The sequence below is a fragment of the Corvus hawaiiensis genome, chromosome 22 (assembly GCF_020740725.1).
Source record: "Corvus hawaiiensis isolate bCorHaw1 chromosome 22, bCorHaw1.pri.cur, whole genome shotgun sequence".
NCBI lineage: Eukaryota > Metazoa > Chordata > Aves > Passeriformes > Corvidae > Corvus > Corvus hawaiiensis.
This window is the reverse complement of record NC_063234.1, coordinates 4,812,625-4,832,656: the sequence shown is the minus strand read 5'-3', so window position 1 is coordinate 4,832,656 and position 20,032 is coordinate 4,812,625. Positions and strand designations below refer to the sequence as shown.

General features: G+C 39.8%; 1 protein-coding gene across 2 annotated transcripts in view; it reads left to right on the top strand.

The window, feature by feature from the left end:
• Positions 1-20,032, top strand: part of PRDM2 (PR/SET domain 2) — a 65,474-nt gene that overhangs the window by 21,477 nt on the left and 23,965 nt on the right. The window contains exon 6 of one of the 2 annotated variants that reach the window (XM_048326122.1): positions 947-1,073. In XM_048326122.1, coding sequence (XP_048182079.1) covers positions 947-1,073 — 127 coding nt within the window. Of the gene's footprint in view, positions 1-946; positions 1,074-1,432; positions 1,596-20,032 lie in introns of those variants that run through there. The other variant, XM_048326123.1, reaches the window with a different exon arrangement.

Here is a 20,032-nt window from a genome sequence, read left to right as displayed (position 1 = left end):
AAGTGAGCAGTGGGATTTAAATCGGTGTCACTATTTGAGGCAAACCACAATTTGGGACATTACAGCTGGAAGGTTCAGCTATAAAAATAATAATAATATAACAACTGTGTATTAATTGTTAGTACAGGGACTGTATTAATAATTAACTATATAACTGTATTAATATTAACTGTAACTATTAATACTACCGCTGTATTGTCAGGAACTGTAGTGATGGGCCAAGGAGCAATGGATACAAATTGAAAGAGGGGAAATTTAGGTTAGATGATAAGAGATTCTTCCCTGTGAGGGTGTGAGACCCTGGTACAGGCTGCCCAGAGAAGCTGTGGCTGCCCCACCCCTGGTCCGAGGCCAGGTTGGACGGGCCTTGGAGCAGCTTGGGACAGTGGAAGGTGTCCCTGCCCATGGCAGGGGATGGAACTGGATGGCCTTTAAGGTCCATCCAACCCCTTAACATTCCATGATTTTTCTCTTTTTTTTTTTTTTTGGTGAGGATTTTTTTTGTGTTTTTGTTTGTCTTTTTTTTCTGACTTTGTCTTCTTTTGTGATTTTTTTCTGTTCTTTTTTTTTTTTTTTTTTTTGTCATTTTCCGAGGTTGTCTTTTATTTTGGTCTTTTCTTGTCACTTTTGTGGGGTTTTTCTAGATTTTCTTGTGAATTTTTGTGGGGGGTTGTGACTTTTTTCTCCGGTTTTTTGTGTGTGTTTTAAAATTTGTTGTTCTGAGGGTTTTCGGGTGCTGTGCTGTGCGTGTGTGACCCAGCGCGGTTCCGGCGCGGGCGGGGGCGGGGCGGGGCGGCCGCTGCGCCCTCCGCCCGGCAGGGGGCGCGCGGGGCGGCGCCCTCGAGGCTCGGCGGGGGCAGCGCCGTGGGCGCCGCCGCGGCCGCTCCCCGCCCCGCCAACAACGCGCGCGCTGATTGGCCGCGCGCCCTGTGTTGTGTCCCGGCAGCCAATCGCGGCGGGCGAGGAGCTGTTGGTGTGGTACAATGGCGAGGACGACCCGGCGATAGCGGCCGCGATCGAGGAGGAGCGAGCGAGCGCCCGCAGCCGCCGGCACTCTCCGAAGGCCCGCAGAGGTACGGACCGGACTGGCCCCACGGCCGCCAGCGCGCGGGGGAACCCGACCTGCGGCCGCCGTGACCTTCCGCAGCCCGGGAGAGGAGGGAGGGGAGGGCCCGGCCCGGCCGGCGGCGCCGCGGGCGGAACGTGGAAGTTTTAGCTGGAAAAGTTGGGAGAGGCGGCGGGAGCGGCGCGGGAAGGGGGAACGTCCCGCTCCGGCGGCGGGACACGCGGGGCCGCCGCAGCCGCAGCGATCCCGCGTGGGGCGGGGGCCGAGCCCGCGGCAGCCGCGATCCCTCCTTGGGAAAGGGAGCGGCGTCCGGGGCCGCCGCGATCCCTTCTTAGGAAGCGGGAGCTGAGCTCGGGGCCGCCGCGATCCCTCCTTGGGAAGAGGAGGCTGAGCCCACGGCCGTCGCAATCTCTCCTTGGGAGGCGGGAGCTGAGCTCGGGGCCGTCGCGATCCCGCTTTGGAGAAGGGGGAGCTGAGCCCGGGAGCGCCGGGATCCTTTGGGAAGGGAAGGCTGAGCCCGGGGTTGGGGGTACGTCAGTCGAGCCAAATGAAGAATTCCGGTCCTGTTATTCCCTGCGGTTTTTAATTTCTTGTTGTTTCTAGGCCGATTTGTTGGTTATGGAATTTCGCAGGCGGTGGGAATGGCTGCTCCTGGCTGACTTCGGCCGAGGAGGGAGGGTGGGACAGGAGTTTCGGGTGGTATAAACGCATTATTCCCTCTGTGAATATATATGTCAGACCAGACATCCATTATTTTTTCCGTGACTAATTCAGCAGCAGGGTTTTTCAGAGTGCGTGTGCCTCCACGCGTGGCCTTATATAACTGACATTTTGACTAACGTTTTAGGCCAAAATCACAATAAAGCCTTTAGTTACAGGGAGTAGATATAAAAGGGAAGTATTCACAGTTGTAGCACAGATGTATCAATTCCTGTTGCATGGGAATATGTACATTTTGTAATTCTCTGGAGGTTACAGATGAACTAAGATAATATTTTAAGAAGTATCATTACAATTTTTTTAAACTTTAAATGTAGGGCCTGATCTTACAGGTAGTGCAGCTGACTGTGGAACTCACATTGGAAACAAGGTCAGATATTGAGAACAGTTATTGTGTAAGTTTTTTATTTGAGATTGGGGAGGGGGGGCTGTAGTGCACCACAATTAGTTATTTTGAACAGTATTTCATAGGTTAAGCAAATACAAACTGAAATTCCAGCACTGAGTTTTATTTTGTAATGAAAAGCATATTTAGCACATATATGAGCAACACCTGGTAAATTGCAGGCTGTATTATTTTTTTTTCCTAAATCTGCGTTATCTTAGCACCTGGAATTTGTGTGCCTATGTTTTACCTGAAAGGCTAGAAAAACAACCTGCAAGAATTTGATTATATGATAAATCAGAAAAGCCAGACAGAATAATTTCTAAGGTAATTTTTCATGGCATAGAAGTTTGATTTGCATTCATGATTTTATAGGTAAAAATATCAGTAAACTAATTTGGTTTCTGGGTTTTGGTTTTGTGCTGTTTTGTAGGTTTTATGTTTTAACTGTTATGGATTTTACAGATTTCAGAATTAGGAGCAGTAAATACTTTCTTCCTTTTTATAAGCACAAGCTCCTTACCAAGGCTCACAATTACTGAATAAAAAGCAACCCAGCAAAAACTCCAAGCACAATATTGAAGAAGTACTTCAGAATAACCAAGAATAATCTATTTATGGAATTATATTATTGTCTCATGAAGCAGAAAGACCAAATTCTTAGTATTTAGTTGATTTGAAATGTTAAAGTTTCAGCTCTAAAATGATAAGGCACTTCATTGGATATTTTGAAATTTTATAGTTCTGTTTTTCACAGGTTTCATTGGAGTTTTTTTTTACACTACATTTACTCACAGGTATTTCACTTTTTGTAGTAACATCTGCTAATATTTGCAATTCACAGCAATCTTCTTACAAGAAATATATGCTTTTTTTCCTGCAGATTTGGTAGCAGTAGCTGCAGTGAGGATTCCAGAATGGTTTCTACTCATATCCCTGCTTTTGTAGATTCAGTTGTATCCTTGGATATGGAAGCTTCTTAACCCTAGACTTGAGGGGTTTTGGGAAATAAAGGAAGTTATGATGAACATGATTGAAAAGTAATTAATGTAAAAATAAATAATTCTAATTATATGATACAAAGGGATGAGAGGAGAAAGATTTTTATGAGTTATCTTTATGTGTGTGAAAAATTGAGAGTTAGTATAAGGTAATATTTGAATTAAATAGCTATTTAAGAAACTTGCTAGAGGGTTATGAAATTTGAATTAATGAGTGACCTAAACCGATCAATAAATTTTTTAAATTTTATTTTGGCCTATGTTGCATGCTGTTGTCTTACACATTGAGAAGAGAATATAACCAAGTAAGAATTGCCAAATTCTTACAACTGTGAATGAGTGTGTCCTTTAGGAACATGTTTTCCAGAAAAGTAAACTGACAGTTTAATACCTTAGGAATGATTAGACAAGACATTATTTGAGAGGTGTATTATGATTTAGTGATGCAGACGATGTAGTTATTAGATAAACTCATGATTATTCTGTATTCAGTAAAACAAATATCCTTTTGAATTTTTAATGCATCTTAGGTCTTACGCTTGAACAGTTAAGATATTTATCATTTGACAAATAACCTTGTTCCTGCCATTTATTTAAAGAACTCTTGACAGATGAGAAAAGGTGACCATTTCACAGGTATTAAAAATGGGCTGTTTTGCCCAATCAGTCGATCAAGGCTTTCATTGCTGTAACATGTTCATGTTGCAGGAGGAATCCTCTCTCTGAATGAATGACAGAATCCTGTCGTGCTGTAAGTCAGACTGATTTACCAGAAGAGGCAGGACAGACTGAAGTTGAAGTGTAGGTGAGCCAGGAGCTGACCAGGCCTGGGCAGACACAAAGTCCACACTGAACTGCTCGCCCTGACCTTGAGCTGCACTGTTTGCCAGTGATCCCTGACACAAGGTCCATAATCTCCTTTGGAGTGTATCTAGGATGGCACCTGGCACTTCCTCCAGGTCCCCATCTCCCTGCTGGATATTTTTGGTTTTGTATTCTGCATTCAAACTACTTCATATTCTGCAGGTGTTTGTGTTTGATGGCTCCTGCCTGGCTTGGCCATAGCTGTTCTTAGCTGGAATAAATCTTCTACATCTTCCTTCTGCCATGCACAGCAGCTCAGGAATCCTGGAGGAAAAGGCAGTTCTTGCTAATTTATTTTCATACATTGAAACACTGTGTGTTGTTCCTAAGGTGCATTTGAGATTTAGAAAGAAATTTAGTAGGATAAAATGGTATTGAGAGTGGTGGAAATGCAACCCCCTAAAAAGGAAAACCTGGTGAACTTGGGTACTGTCACAGATTTTTATCAGAGCCAAGCTGTTATCTCTGCCTTAACCACACAGTTCAGAGCCAGCAGCTGCCAGTGCATCACCAACAATAGCTGAAATTAATTTTTTTGTCGTTGCTTTTGCATTTTCTCAAATTTCTTTTTTTTTTTGTTAAACATTTATCATTGTTTCTCCCAGGTTGTAGTTAATGTGCTTCTGTTCTGCCTGTCAAGCTTGTAGGGAAATTTGCTCAATCAGATGCATTAGCACAAGATCTTTCAATAATTCTCCTTCTAAGGAAATAAAAAGAGAACAGTTTGGGTTCACTTTGCAAGTTGGGTTCATGTGTCCTTGAGAGAAGTAGTGTGGATTTTTTTTTTGTCCCATCAGGGCGTTTCTTTCTTTGTATATGACAGGAATAATTTGTAGCAGTGAGCAGTAACATTGACGGAGTGTTTAGTTCAAAAAGAACACATGAAGCCTCTGACTTCAGACTCACTCAGTCTTTTTCAAAAAAAGTACCTTTTCAGAAGTTAAAGCATTTTTCTTTTTAAAGAAAGGATGGTCATTCAAAAGATGGTCATACCTAAAGATGTCCAGTTTTTTAATCAGGCTGTAATCTGCTTTAAGGCTCCAAACTGTGATCAAACGAGGCTAAAATCTCTTTTCCGTTATGGATTTTGTGGCAGATCGAAAGTCTGGTTTTGAAGGAAGAAAGATACTGATGTTACCCAGAATGAAAACTTGCCCTGCTACGTGGTTGGGAGTAATATCTCTAAAATAGCCTTTTTTGGGGAGAGAAGAGGACAGTGTTTTCTTTCTCCCATGCTTGTTTCTGTCTCTGGAGGTGCTCTGGCCCTCACTGTGTTCCCCTTACATCAGCCAGGCCCGGGGCTCCTCGGCGGGTGCCTCCCTGGGAGCTGCTCTGGTGCCGTCAGGCTCTCAAGGGGGTGAAAAGTCTGTAATTTCATTCTCCTGAAAGCATATGCTGCATAATGCAGCTGGAGTGGGTTGTGAAACCACATGACCTCTCAGCCACAGTTGTGTCAACTCCTAAAATATTTCTCTATTGTAGTGCAGGCAAAGCACCTGCGTGAGGGTCACCTGTGTTGTGGACAGCCCCTGGTGATTGTTCAGTATGGTTTTAAAGTCTCAAACCATTGCTAATATTTTAAGGCTTTGTTACCTTAAATGGTTCTATTACTAATGTTGCTGCTTCCCTTAGTTCTTACCGGGTTTCAGGGAGAGTGTGAACTATAGGGATACTCGTAGTAATTAACACTGGCCCAGAGATGGTGTGAGGTGAGGGTGGGTGAATTATGGTTGGCTGTTACAAATAATATTGTGCCTCGGTTTATATCAGGCTGAATGCAAACTGCAACTTCAGGCTTCTGTTTCCCACATGTAAATGAACTCTGTCATCCTAAAAGCTATACTGTTTTTTCTCTTGTCTGAAAGTGTGACTATTGCTGAAACAGTGTCAAATTGCTGCTGGGGAACAGGAAAATGTAGGGATGAAATATGCAGATTAAATTCTGTGATAGTGGAAATCCTTGCAGTTTTTCTTTTTTTGTTAACAATTTCTTAGGCATTCTCATGTAGTTCCAAATAATTAGTTGTACTTGAGAGTGCCATAAATATGCATCCTGTTTATAAAAGGTAGGCCTTGGATTGCCATCTGGATGTCATCCCAAATGGAAATCATGGTCAAATGATGCCCTGATTGTCTGGTTCTTAAGTTACACAAATTTATTAGGCTTGTACTTGAACTAAGTTTAAAAGTTTGTTCCTAAATAGAAGAGAGCTTGTGAGAAAAATGATTGTGTATGAGTTGGAAAGTAGCTTATAGAGGGATGTGCAAGCTGTACATTTGTAGCAAGGATATAATGAAATTATATTATTATCTAAGCTCTATTTCCAATAAATTTAATGAAAAACTCAGATAGGAGCTCAAGGCTTCAAAGTTTCCTAACCAATGACTGGGAAAAGATGAGGGAGGAAGGAAGAGGTCATCAAGATCATCTGGAACAAAGTCTTAAAATGGCATTTACTCTGATTTCCACAAATCACATTGATTTGCAAGAAGGTTTATGCAACTCCAGTTCAAAAGCGGCATTTGAGATGTCAAGGGACAGGATCTCTCATGGAAGCATCTGTCTGGGGAGTATCTCATACATTTGAGGTCTTCTAAGCAGTGCAAATTTTCTTTTAACCCCCATATAGGGGGGCCTTTGAATGGGAGACTTGTATTACTTTAAATTCCCATCTTCACCTCTCCAGCAGTGCCCCCTGTTCCTAGGACAGCTGCTCTGAGCTTTCCGAACAGCCGAGTGAAATTGGTATCGCTCATTCCAGCCTTGCTCCTGCCTGTGGATTTAAGAATGGGAGAAAATAAGCCTTCATTTCAGGAATAAGAAAATAAATTAACTATTTAAGAAAATTTAAAAATTCAGCACTAAATTGCCTGTGTTGGCCCCTTAAACTGTGTTTCTAAGTATAAACTTTTGGAAGTACTACAAGCACCTTGCACATACTGTTACTTTATCTCTGTGGGGTTTTTGTGTTTGCCTTAAAATAACAATCTGGCCTTCATGGTTGTTACAAGTTGTATTTCTAGCTGCTAACTTAGTTCTGCTTAAAGCGGATGTATGTAGTTATCTAACAGAATAAAAATTCTTGGGTCATTTGGTAACTCAGATTCTGAAGCATTCTGTATTTTTTTCATACTTTCGTGTTTTTAACCGCACTTCCTTAGACTGCTTTTCTTAAGTTAAAAAAGTAAAATATATCTAAACCACAGTTGTGGCATTTCCCAGCAAATTTGCTAATGCTGTCTTCAATTACATAATCCACAGTGAGAAGTGAAATAAGGCACCAGGCAGCTTTCTATTATTAATCAATTTTTTTTTCAATCGATCTGGGTTGGCTTTGAAAAAAGGAGTGACCTGGAAGAAAAGCAGCTTGATATTCCACTGCTAATTTTTTTTAATTAATCCAGTGCATTTGGAAATTATTCTCCTTTTTTAGTAAATGTTGTTTTGATTTTCCTGAAAAGAAGTTAAAAGTTACTAAGTTGCTATTGTAATACCATTTTCCTTGTAGAAATATTTTATTGTATTGGGATTTTCCAAAACTTTCTTAGACAGTTTTCTTCTAACTCAGAGAATTGTTTAAATGCTTCTGTGTAGAAGATGTGGAGAAAATTCGGTTATTGCTGTTTTAGGGAAGAGCTTTGAGATAGACAAGTACTTTTGGTTTTTATTCCTTCAAATATTTTGTGATTTAGAGTTGTCTTGTTGCTTACAGAATGTAAGAGAACAAACTCAATGAGCTACTGACTGCCTTACATCTCACTAAATCTGGGTGACTTTTGCTCACATGAATAATCCTTTCCTGAATTCCTTTGTGTTCCCTCATATTAAGTCAAGGCTTTACCAGCCACTGTTGCTCTTTCTGTGGTTTCCTGACCCTGCTGTACAATCTCCCACTTCAGTGTTTGTTTTCCAGTTGGAGACTCTGGGGTTTATGGTGGTTGCAAGGTAAAGTCAGTTATTGACTTTCAGTGTATTCTTATTTTATTTGCCTCCTGCTTGAACCATCTTTTTATTTAGGGATGGCTCTAAGTTCTTATTTTAAGAACCTTCTGTACTTCTTAATCATTTCTGTTGCCTTTCTCTAGGTGGTTTTTTTTTTATGCTTCATCTTTTCAAAACCAATCAGAATTATTATGAATAATACATCATTAACTGTACTAAACTTTAAAATTGCAATTTACCATAATTTTGCATTGACCATTTATTTTACTTGAATTGTTTACAGGGAATGTCTTACACCGAGGGCTTATCTGCAGATGCCCCGTGTAATTTATTATGCAGTGGTGAACAAGCACATTTAACGTAACTTCAGGAGTGTGCACACAAAGTTTTGATAGCTGGTTTTTTCATGGAAGACATGCAGACTCCATTTGAGTGTGTGGCTGAGAGCTCTTTTCTTTAATTGAGATCTGCTTTGTAAGGTAACTTGTGTTCATTGAGTCTCTGAAGATTCTCATGTCACTGCATTACAAACCTGTGAAATAGCAAAGAAATTTATTTCTATTTTATTTATTAACTGTTTTGTATATTTTTCAAATGAACAAGAAGGAAAACCATTTATAAGACCAGAGTGTATTTATTCTTTTCAATCTGTCAAACTTTCCAATTTATTTTGTCATTCCTGCCAAGAGTCTTACACAGATTGACAGGAATGACTTTGTTCTGAAGAATTCTCACCGGCCTACACTTGCTGTGTTGAGTTCCTCAAGGAAATGTTACAGCAGACTGACTTTTTGCTTGGATTTATTATCAATTATTGAAACAAGACTTGGTGGTATTTCAGTATTTCTAGCTAAGAAATTAGACAATATCTGACTATTTTCCAGAAATATTTACTTGCCTTATATACACCTTTCCTCTGGAAAATCACAAAACTTACTTGGATCATCAGTGACTGAGAGTTTTTTAGGATGAAGCTTTCTGAGCACTTAGGAGCTTACCAGCTGTTAAGAGTTAATTCTGTTACACTTTGTTATCAGAGTTCTGTGAGAGCTTTTGATTGACTATGATTAATGCTGCAGAACTTCGGAGAGGCACTGTTATTAATGTGCTGATTGACATAAAGTTATTCTAGTGAGAGTATTATAATAGCTGAAAATCCATCATCTTGATTATTATTGCTGCAAAATGCCATGGAAATGAGTAGTCAGCTATACATTATTCTAACTCATGTTGAGAGCCAGATGCCTCACTCGAGTCTCCTCAGATACAGATCTCGTTTTGTTTGGCAGTCCATCAGAAACAATTTGACTGTTGAATGGCAAAGGCCTGGTGTTTGTAAAAGTGACTCGATGCATAGAAATTTGGGGAAATTTTCTCAGGCATCACCATTATCCAGGGCTGATAACTTAATGCAAACTTCCATATGTTGCTGCCAGTAAAACTGCAGACTGTGGAGACAGTGAGCTGTGGTGTGAAGCAGCTCAGTGCAGTGATAGCTGACCTGTCTAGCAGGGGATTGGGATCAGGATGTTCAAACACCCACCTCTGCCATAGTTGGATCCTCAGCCAAGTCTTAGAGTTGTCTTGGGCTTTTCCCAAGGAGTAAGTCTTACCAAGTGGCAGTGAGTGGAGGAAAAAACGGACTTTCCTGCAAAGTTTTCCCTTTAAAGTTGCAGGTGAAGAGCAGCGAGTCTAGTGTTTCTGATCTTACAGACCCTTGTCAGGGATTGCAAAAGCAAAGTGGACTTTGTGCTGAAACTTAGCTCATAGCTCCCAAATCCTGAACTGTTTGGTGTCACCCTCCGCTCTTCCCACTCAGACACCAGAGCTGGTTTTATTTTCTGGTTCCTTACCTGCAAATTAACTTGTCCAAGTTATGTTACAGTGATGTTTTATTTCTATAGTCTGTTTTAGTTGATGTTTTATACTATAAACAGATGTGTGCAAAAAACTTCTAGAACTTTAACCCATTTAGATCAAATCAGACTTTCATCTTGAATGTAGCAGTTAATGGAGCAGCAAAGTACATTTGTGCTCTCTGATTTGTTTTCACTGTTTGAAAAATGGAGGAAGCTGCTGTTCCCTGTAGTGACTTTATGAGCCCATGACCTTTCTTGGTGTCACAAATCAGACAGATAGCAGTTTGCTCTTGTCTGGTTTGGGGCATACTTTAAATTTAGAACTTCCATTGTCAGTCTTGTTAACGTGAGCACCAACTGTTGCTGTTGTCCTGTAGCACAGTCCTTTTGAGAAATGGACTGATTGGGCAACTGGAGGATTACAGTTCCTTTGGAAATATAATTCAGTGTATCTCATGTTATCAGAGAAGGCTGACAAGCATTTCTCTGAGAAAGTATCAGTGGGCTGTGGCTGAAATGAATGAAGCACTTTGTTTCACCAAGGAAGTGAAGCAAATCTTCCACAATTTCCCAGCAGATAAAAATTACTTGGTGACTATATTGTACATTAAAATGATGAGTTTTTCATAATAGTATTTATCCTCATTTATCTACTTCTGTGAAGGACCTGCAGTGATATTCTGCCATTTGACCTTGGACTTGTCACTCTGAAGCTGGAAGGAGATGAGTCTTTCCAAATTTAACAGATACAGAGCACCAGAGTTTTCATGCTGCAAATATGTTTTGACAGGAGCTGGTTATTAACAATTAATGTTCCTTGTTAGGTTGGAGACCCAGTTGAGAAGATGCTGTAATATTTTTAATGGGGACTGATGGAAAAACACTGCATACTTACTGTACTAGGTAGTTGATTGTATTGAGGAAATATAATAAGGTTAAAGGAAAGAAATTAGGAAATAGATGTGAAAGAGGGGGTGAAATACTTTGTAAAACACAGAGGGGTGATTTTATTGGGAATACTTGTTGGAGAAAAATTTCTGAGAAGTGACATGTTGCAGATATGTTGAACAAAAGGATTCATTTGGGTAAAAATGAGTAACAGGACAAATTTGAGTGACTGTAAGTGAAAATGTCGAGTGTGACCTTGTAGCAGTTCTGAGGGGTTTAATTTTATCCATGGGAGCTTTAACATGGTGGTAGCACTGTCCAGATCCTGCGTCTGTGAGAGGCTTTGCTCTTGTTTCCTCAGCAGTGGGGACTCCTGTTACAGTAATCCTAGGGCTCCTGTTAGACACAAAGGCAGCCCTGTTTCCTGGGAATTGTAGCCTTTGTACAGCTGTGTTCTCCAAGCAAAGCCATCGCCCCTGTCTGGGCAAACGTTTGGATCAATGGTTTGGGTTTGGTTTTCCATGCAGTGACAGCTTTTCACTAACTTTGTGGGAGTTTTGTCTGTCGTAGAGAGGCAAAATTGCTCTGGGTAGCAAGACACCACCTTGATCAGCTGTGTGTGAAGGGCTTTTGGGTCTGCAGTGGACTCAAAAGTCCTTTTTTTCTATTTTTTTTTTTTTAAATGTCACTTACTGGTGTGACTGCTGCTGGGTTGGAACATACTGGGTTTGTCAAACAGCAGAATAAAATGGCAGGTAAAGACCTAAGTAGTTACTTTTAAAGGTAACTTAGCTAAAACCCCAGATATTTTTGATGTAATCCTCTCAAGTGTTCAGTGGTGCAAATAGGGCCATGACAAATATCTGTGTTATTTATTACAGATAAAGGCAGACTGATCTAGTAGTGATCATTTTAAACTTGCTGGTACAAGTAGTTGTGTGAGGTTTTTCATTTGCATTATCTTGTAAATGCTGCTGTCAAAATAGTTGGTATTTCTAATTATCTGAGAGTAACTTCATTTCACAAATACTTTGGGCCAAGCTCTAGCGACTGGAAGCAACATTTTCTGGGCTTAGATAAAAGCTCTGATTGGTTAAAGCAGAGATTTAAATTTAGACATTCTCTGTATTAAATACACAATTTGGGTGCTCTATTTTTAACTGAATTTTATATAAAAACTGGCTAAATAGAGAACAGCTATTTCTAGAAAGTGTGTGTGCCAGCTGACATTTCTTTTGCTGCTGCTTTTGTCTTAATACTTAGCAAAACAAAAGCTCATGGAATAGAAGTACAGAGAAGAACGTTCATCGTGTTTTCTGTCCTGGGCTGGCTGTGGGAGCTGTGGCAGCCATGGAGCAACTTGCTAGGAATTTGTAGTGGATGGAGGAGGCTGTGTGATTAGGGAGGATCGGAGGCAGGAATATGCCAGCAGCTGGAGTGATTGAGAAAGTCTGGAGCAAGTCTGGTCACATATTTGTGTCCCCTTTCTACTGTTTTAGAAATATTGGCATAAGGGCAGCAATAACATTTTCAAATCTTGCTAAGACAAAAGCTCTACATTTAATTATTTATACTTAATTGTTCCAACACAGCTCTTGTGTGGGTTAAAATTGCATGGAATTAAACCCTTGTTTGCCATGCCTTGTAATTGTTGGGTGACATTCTGTACTACTTAAGTCATTATGGGTGAATAAGTCTTGGAGGCTATAAACTTAAGACTTCCTGGGATATGCACTCAGGTTATTCAGAAGGCAGAATGTGTTGGGGATTGGAATGAGATGCTGCAAGGGTGGATGGCATACTGTGACAGACAGGTAATATAAACTGCTTTTGTCTCTTGTCTGGTAGAGAGTTATGGTACATAATTTAATTTACAAAACATAACTTATATGCAGAAGACTGGAGATAGCTCATAGTTCAGCTTGTAGGGATTGGTGTAATACCACACATTTAACACAGGCTTCCCACTCAGAATTTTTCATCATTTTTTAAAAATCTGTTTATCTGAATTTTGCGAATAGTGTCAAATTTTCTAGTCTCACAAACTCTATAGAATGGCAATACATTCCCTTCTGCTTCTTGCAGATTGTTGGGTCATTTCTTTCTCTTGGCATGGCACACCTGTGGTGCCGCCCTAACATTTCTTGTACTGACTGTCATAATTCCAGAAGTTTATGGTGAGACACAGTAACGTGATCTTCAGTGCTGTCATTAAAGTGGAGACTTTGCCAAACATTTGCAGAAATTGGTGTTTTAAATAGCCCAGCTCAGAATTTTCATATGCTTTCCATGGCAACAAGTTCATCTGTTATGCAAATGTCACGTTAACAGTCTCTGTCAGTGCATGGCTCTGTTTCTTTTCTGCAGAGTGTATTTAGTGCTCGGTACAAACAGTTTCATGCACATGCACAGCTTGGTGTTTGTGCCTCTGCCTCCAGGTGTCCTGAAACACCTTCCCAAGGCGAGACTTTACTGTGCCTTTTATATTGGGGTTGAAAAATGCAGTGATTGAAATGTGCTCCTTGTGAGTGAAGTGATGGTTGATGGGTAGCAATAGGCTTATGCAACAGGCAGTTCGGTATTAATAGAATTGCTGTGAAGTTTAGCTTCCTCTTTCTCCTGCTCCTACTGGGTAAGCTTGAAAGTGTCTTTTTATGGAAGAGGAGATGTAAGTTCTGCTGGAAAAAATTACAGATGAACCTTTGCTCACCGAGTTTGCCCATATTCTGTAGATAATTCACAAGATTTTTCTATTTTGTCTGTACTATATAGCTGTATGTATTCTGCCTCTCCAGCTTCAATATTATGTGATACATTAGGTTCTGCGCAGATTGATGGTACAGAACCACGATCTTCTGCAGCTCTGAATTATTCTTGTGATTCTCAGGAGCTGGAGGTTAAAATTCTGTTGTGATGGTTTGTGTACACTGTGAAACAGCTCACATCAATTTTAGTGTTTCATCTGCTTAACAACACCTGAAGTTATGCCTACACAAAGTAGCTGTATCTGATGACTTTATAATGGTGTTACAAGAAGTATACTCCACCAATTACTTACAATGATGACAGATTGAAGAAAACAGGGTAATAAAAACATTTACATTTTGCCTTTTTCTGCAGGTTTTCATACCTACTTGACAGCATTGTTGAAATAGGCCTCTTTAATGATACTGTGTGTGGAGCCATTCACATTTAATTGACATCCCTTTTAATGAGGTGTTTGTTTCAAAAATTGATCTGTGGCTTGAATTCCACTCTTAGACTTGCTGAAATATGATTTAAAATGTGCTGACTTTGTTTAGTTTTTTTGGTTGGTTTTTTTTTTTTTTTTTTAATAGTGTTCTGTTTTAGAGAGATAGAGTACTGAAAATGGAGAATTCTGTTTGTGTTGTCATACTTAGTCTGTACCTTTGAATTAGCAAGATGGAAGCCTTCCTACCTGGGCAGGAGTTTTGTGTTAAAGAGGTTTTCATGTGTATGTGCCCACCAGTGCTGGGGATGATCTGTAGCCAAAGTGGGCAATGCTCCTAGTACAGCTTATCTATCTTACACTGACAAAGAAATAAAAATTAAAAGCTTTTTCTGGCTTGTGGGGAAAAAAACCCCAATTATCACCAAAGGTGTTCTGTGGCATGGCAGCATTGGAATTTCTGAGCTGCGGGCTCTTGGGAAGCCTCTCTTTGGCTTTGTAACCTGTTTTGTTGCCAGTACAAGGCTGTTTTTCTCCAGAGCCCTTGGTAGGCAGCAGTTTCATGTGTTGCTTCATTTTAAGTTGGGAGCTTTAGGGTTCCAAAGCCATTCCCTCCCCAGGTAATGAATGTGTCTGTTCAGAGGTACTTGGAGTTCCTCAGCTAAGCCTGCTGGAATCCTTTCAAAGCAGTACTTAAATGCAAGTACTTAAAAGGAACTTTGATATAATGTTGTATTAACAGTAATACTGTGGAAGAAATATTGGAAGTCAATGTTATAACATTTAAGCAATGTTTGTTTAAATTAAGGCATAATTGTTGAGGCTTTTCTTTCAAAAGGTTGTAATATTTTTATTCCTAGCCTAATACTAGGTTTTTTACTATTTTTATTCTTGCTTCCTTTTTCCCCAGTAATTTGCAGTGTGACATTTTGAACCCCAGCTATCCTAGATCACTTAAAACTTTGGACAGCAATTTAAAAAAGGTTTAATTAGCACAGTCTGTGAGCTGGTGGATGCTGTGAGAGAGACACTGAGCCAGGTTCTGGAGCTTGGTAAGGCTGCGGTGCTGGACAGGCAGCAGCAACCCTGTGCTCTCTCCTGAAATGTGGCTCTTGGCTTAGATATTCGAATAAAATATTTGCATAACTTTGTCGGTTTGAGGTCTTGTTTTTGGCAAATTTCTGTAATCCCCCTGATTATATGAATAATCCTCATATACATTTATTATTATATATATATATATATATGTATATATATCAGGCGTGTTGTGCCTACCAGCTTTCCCTAAGTGCTGGGTGTTCTTGGCTGTCTCAGTGGCTCAGAGCAGCCCTTAACACACAGCTATGTTGCCCTTTATTTAGCCAGGTGGTTTTTGATTTTGCTTTGCTGTGTGAGCAGGTGCTGGTAGAGAATAATGAAAGGTTTTATAAATAATGGAAGAACTAAAAAAAACCCAAACAAAAAGCATAATGAAGACACTTAAAAGCAAACAGAGGAACATATTAAAAGAACAGCCGTAGTATTCTCATCTTAATAATGAGCATTTTGAATAAAATGTAATTTTTGGTGCCTTGTTACCTTACTGTTTAATCAATTCAACTTATTAAATATGTAAGGTCTTTAACACCCATGTGCTGTGCCATTCACAGCTGGACAAGAGTCTAAGAAGTCACTGCAACATGTTTCTGCATTTTGTCGTGCTCCTCCAGCCAACACAACTTGGATTTAATTTTTTGAAGTAATTTATGCTGTTCTTTTTGATGTAGCATTCTGTGTGTGAAAAAGGCGTTCATGTGTTCTGGTCTGTCTGCAGAACAAACAACTAGTCAGATTTTTACTGATGCCTGAAGGCTTAAGGAATTTATTTTGAAAAACATGACATCAACCAGCATTCTGGATACAGGAGCAGATGAATTCTGGTACACAGCAAGCTGTTTCTCAAATTAAAATTCAAGTTGTATCAGTGTGTTAGAACTCATTAATCAAAAGAACGTGGAAATGCTTGTGCAGTTGTTTTCGGCTGAATTTTCCAAAAGAATGTTTTAGCTTGAATATTCACTTAATCTTTATTTCATTCTTTCCAATGCCAAACTACTGATTTTTTTTTTTTTCAACAGGAGAAAATAATTAAAAGTTTTTTATAGAATAGTAGCAGCTATTGCATGAGATTGATGCAGACTTTATTCTGAACCAGTTCCAAAGGGATTTAATTAGTGAGTTTATATTATTACACTGTGATTCACAGATGAAACTGTGGCATTGTCAGTGTAATGTGCCGGTTTGTCTTTCCCCTTCAGCCACAGCCTTGCCAGGTGCTGCCCTTGTCTGTGCCCTAAGAATACTTTTCAGGGGGACTCTGAGGGAGCTTCTCCACTGTTTTCCAGCAGACTTGAGGTTTGGGCAGATTTCTGTGGTACTTTTCAGCAGAAGCACTCATGGATTCTGGTCTGGGTGTGTTACTGGGCTGTTACAGGCTACAGATCTCAAAGAAGTAACAGTAATTTCAGCTCATATCAATTATTCTTTTCCCTTATTAACCCAAGATTTTTGGAGGCAAATGTCCACATTCTGTATTTCTGTAAAAGATTGAAGCAATGTTTGAGCTTAGGTGTGAGTGTCCTTCTTGCTTTATGATCTTAACTGTGAACATGTTTTGTGCTGCAGTTAAAGGTTATTAAAGACAATGGCATCTTGTACAGTTGAGCAATATTTAATTATGGTGTTCAGCTTCAAGTGTGTGGAAAGACTGTGTTAAACATCTTCCTTCCCAGCTTCTGAGTATGCTTATCCCATCCCACCAAAAATAACTCAGTGGTTTAATAGTCCCATTAGTAGTTTGGTTAACAACAAAAGCCTGAGCACAGCTAACTGTAGGTTCTTCAGCGGTGTCTTGATTTTATCGATAAAATGAAGTATGGGCAAATAAAGATTACTTCTCTCATACGCTGTTACTCCATTGTCATCTGAACTCCTCCAAAATTAGTGGGAGTACTAATGCTCTGGACATTGGCAGTAGCATGAGCTTTCCTGTGCCTGTTGCAGTGTTATAAAGGGATTGTGAAGGTGCAAAGGCCGAGCTGTCTTACAGCAGAAGTGGAGAGGAGAGAAAAAGGAACCCTATTGAAAGTTGCAAGACAAATTGCAAATCGGTGAATTCCTCTTTTGATCTTCATCACTACAGACAAGTTCCTACTTTCTATCTGTTCATTTCATTCATTTTCCTTTGCATCTTTCTTCTACAATTCTTCTAAAGCACATACACATATATTAAGTTCTGCCCTTCATTTATTCTTTTGTCATTGTTTCCATTTCACTTTCCCTGTGTTTCATTCCTGTATCTTTCTTGTTTAGACCAAGTGGAGGATCCAGCTGGCCGTAGCAGCCATGTAGGACCCTTCAGGAACCTGATGGTAAGTGCACGTGTGTACTTATACTCAGGCTTCCACCAGGTTCAGTGTTCAGAGGCATTTCCCCCCTCCTGCAGACTTCTGTTCCTTCCTGACCTCTGAAACAGTAAGAAAATTAAGGGACAGACCTTGGTCTACTCATTGATACCCTTTATATCAGAATAGTAGGTTGTACTTTTATTGGATATCTGCAGGAAGAAAATTATGGAAATCTTTCAGGTTTATATGGATTTTAAAAGCACTTTGAGAATTCATGGGCGAAAATCTATCAACATCTGTTAAATGTCTTCAAAAGTTCCTGAACTCCAAATATATGAAAGCTGGGAGAGCATATCATTGAAGTATCACTTGTTACTCTGTTCTTAAATTCTCTTCCTGGGCACATGCTGTTGAACATAAAATAAATGGTCAGGGCCATGAAACTGTGCATCTGGGACAGTCATTGTCATGTTTGAGTATAGTGAATTCTTTGAACCTTGTCAAAGAAAGCTGCCACCTAGAAGATGAACAAACTAAAGCTGGTAAAGGAGAACATCAGCAATGGTTTGGTGTCTCTCACTGATACGTGTCAGAAATTGATCTGACACATCTGAAATGCTGTCCGTGCCCAAGACGTTTTGTTCACTGTTCAGAGAAAGGGCAAGTCAGGTGCTGGGTGAAACCTCTCTTCAAATGCATTGATGCTTAAAGGCCAAGAACTTGAAACATCTCCAGCTGTATTTCAGAGCAGATTACATCATGAGCAAGTTGCATCTCTTTTTAGGACTGGCAGGAGAATTTGCAAATGATCTGCTTTCTATCAGTATCATAAGGTATGTGACATAAGTACCTCGATTTTGTGTGAAAATCCTGCTATTGTAGTGATTTCTCAGATTATAATTGGATTTGAGGTACTATTAAGTTTTATATTCTCTAACTGGATGACTGAAACATTTCTGCATGCTTTAGCACTTGGGATTTGTGTTGGTGCCTTTTCATACTTTACCTCACCCTTGAAAGAGTACAGTATATTGCCAATATTGTTAGAAAAAAGAATTAACTGGGTCTTGGTTTGAGGACTTTGACAGTAACCTGTTTTTAGGATGAAATTCAGGGCTGCTGTAGAACTAGATGCAAAATTGCCCCATGACTTCATCTGCAATACATCAGACACTGCACTGTGGGGGGGAAAAGTGTCCCTGACCATGGCCAGGTTTGGCAGGTGAGAGGGGCCTGTGCACCAACCTTTTCATTCTTGTTTCCAGTCTCATCTGTAGGGAGAGATGAAGCAAGAATTTTGTTGGTTTTAGGTCAAGATACTGATACTGGTCTTCAGGTGATAAGTGGTCTGCAAAAAGGTTTAGAGCTCTTAGGGTTCTAGGAATTAGGTATCATTTGTTATGTCACTCATAAGGTGTATTGTGATGCATGTTTGATTCCTAGGAATGTGTTGAAATCTTGCATTTCCCCCTTTTCCCTAGAAATGGAACTGTTGGATTGTGTTACTGTACATTCCCAGAGCAATTTCAAGTGACTTGGGAGATACTTCTGGAAACTTCTTTGATATCTGTCCTTCATACTCAGATCTTGGTAGTGTTAGTTGTAATTATGAACATTCGAGGTGCTGATAATAAAAAAAAAATTGTGTTCCAATTGGACATTCAGTAGCCTGTCAGGTAAAGAAAGATGTGCTTAAACTTCCTTATGCCTATGTGAACACCCAAATATGTGCTAAATCTTCTGACAGTTGCAGGTGTTAAAATCAAAATTGAATATTGCATTGTTCAAACAATCCAGTATCGGTTTTTTATGGCAGGTTAGACATGGAGATCATTACAATAATTGAGGATATTCAGAGAAAATTGCTAGTTTACTTTGGGAAGGATGTGTGTGTCTTTTCCAAAGGTGACAAAAATTCAGTATGAGTGACTATTGTCAGGTTATAAGACTAAAATCTGTTAAATTGGATAAGAAATTTAAAAAGGTTTATTACATACATAAAACTGAAATACACTGGAATTTGGAGATGGCCTATGAAATCTGAGCTCCTTGAGAAGAAATAGAGATAATTGTTTAGATAGAATGTTCAAATCAAAACAAACGTTTCCTTTTAAAGCTGAGCTGTCTGAGCTGTTCTCTTGGGGGGGGTGTGTACTTGGAACTTTGCAGTTTGAACAGAGGAACATTTTTCTTTAAAGGTGTTTCAGTTTCTTGGCTCAGGATGTGAAAAATATTTTTGAGGTGTAAAAAGGAGGAATTTGTTGTCAGGATTGTGGCATGGAAGAATGTGCTTCCAACTAGGAAATGAATTTAGGGCTGTGATGGACATTTCTGATCAGAGGGAAGGGGCAGTTTGTCATAAAGTAGCATTTTGTGTGTTAGAGGGGGCAAAGGAGGAATTTGGATTTCTGCTTCTGGACAGTTCTTCCCAAGAGTTGTGTGTAGAACTGTGGAGCTTCAGTGGTGTTTTCTGTATCCTGTGTGGAGAGTACAGTCTGTGCACTGAAGTGAATCGGAAAACCGTAAACTTTCATTTGTTATTACACACCCCTTTATCGTAATTTCTGTATGTTGTAGGCCTGAATCTGTAAGATTAATGGCAAAAATTAGCAGTACTTTGTAGTGCAGTGGAAAATGAAGTTTTCAGTGTATTTACATCTTGCAGTACTGGTCAGCTCTTTGCACATAATGCCCTTTTGTGTTCATCATCCTCTGCAACTAATACATGCT